The sequence below is a fragment of the Chaetura pelagica genome, unplaced genomic scaffold (genome assembly GCF_000747805.2).
Source record: "Chaetura pelagica isolate M959 unplaced genomic scaffold, ChaPel_1.0 scaffold1584, whole genome shotgun sequence".
NCBI classification, from domain to species: Eukaryota; Metazoa; Chordata; class Aves; order Apodiformes; family Apodidae; genus Chaetura; species Chaetura pelagica.
Genome location: NW_009953007.1, coordinates 1 through 1075, shown reverse-complemented (window position 1 = coordinate 1075; position 1075 = coordinate 1). Strand labels below are relative to the sequence as shown.

Genomic DNA, 1075 nt, shown 5'->3' with positions numbered 1-1075 from the left:
GAAACACCCCAAAACGCCCCCGAAACACCCCAAAGACGCCCCAAAACACCCCGAAAACGACCCAAAACACCCTGAAACACTGCAAAACACCCCGAAAACACCCCAAAAGCACCCTGAAACACCCAAAACCACCCCAAAACACTCCAAAAACGCCCCGAAACACCCCCAAAACAAAACCCCCCCAAAACACCCCAAAAACGCCCCGAAACACCCCCAAAACACCCCGAAACACCAAAAAAACACCCCCGAAACGCCCCCAAAACAGCCCAAAACACCCCAAAACACCCTGAAAACACCCAAAAACACCCCAAAACATCCCAAAACATCCCAAAACACCCTGAAACACCCCAAAACACTCCAAAAACATCCTGAAACACCCCAAAACCACCCCCAAACACCCCGAAAACGCCCCAAAACGCCCTGAAAACACCCTGAAACACCCCAAAAACACCCCGAAATAACCCCAAAACACTCTAAAAACGCCCCGAAACACCCCGAAAATGCCCCCAAACACCCCGAAAACACCCCGAAACACCTCCCCCCCCCCCTGAAAACACCCCAAAACGCCATGAAAACACCCCGAAACACCCGAAAACGCCCCGAAACACCCCGAAAACGCCCCCAAAACACCCCAAAACGCCTCCAAAATACCCCAAAACGCCCTGAAAACACCCTGAAACACCCCAAAAACACCCCGAAATAACCCCAAAACACTCTCCCCCCCAAAACCCCCCGAAAACGCCCCGAAACACCCCCAAAACACCCCGAAACACCCCCAAAACGCTCCAAAACCACCTCGAAACACCCCAAAACGCCCTGAAAACACCATAAAACCACCCAAAAACAACCCAAGATGCCCCGAAAACGCCCCAAAACGCCCTGAAAACACCCCGAATACGCCCCAAAACACTCCAAAATACCCCGAAACACCCTCAAAACACCCCAAAAACTTCCCAGAACGACCCCGGGAAACAGACCCCAAATCGACCCCAACGCGTCGGTTCCCGTCACCCCAGGGTGGAGCCCCCCAAAAAGTGAGGGGGGTCCTTGAGGGCTGGGACCCCAAAAATGGGGT

At 53.6% G+C, this 1075-nt stretch overlaps 1 protein-coding gene across 1 annotated transcript; it reads left to right on the top strand.

The window, feature by feature from the left end:
• Positions 1 to 809: 809 nt before the first annotated feature.
• On the top strand, positions 810 to 1034 carry LOC104387851 (extensin-like; the record flags this gene model as incomplete). Its single annotated transcript, XM_009996645.1, has 1 exon — positions 810 to 1034. A coding segment is annotated over one exon (225 nt), but the record flags the coding sequence as incomplete, so codon positions are not given.
• Positions 1035 to 1075: the final 41 nt, after the last annotated feature.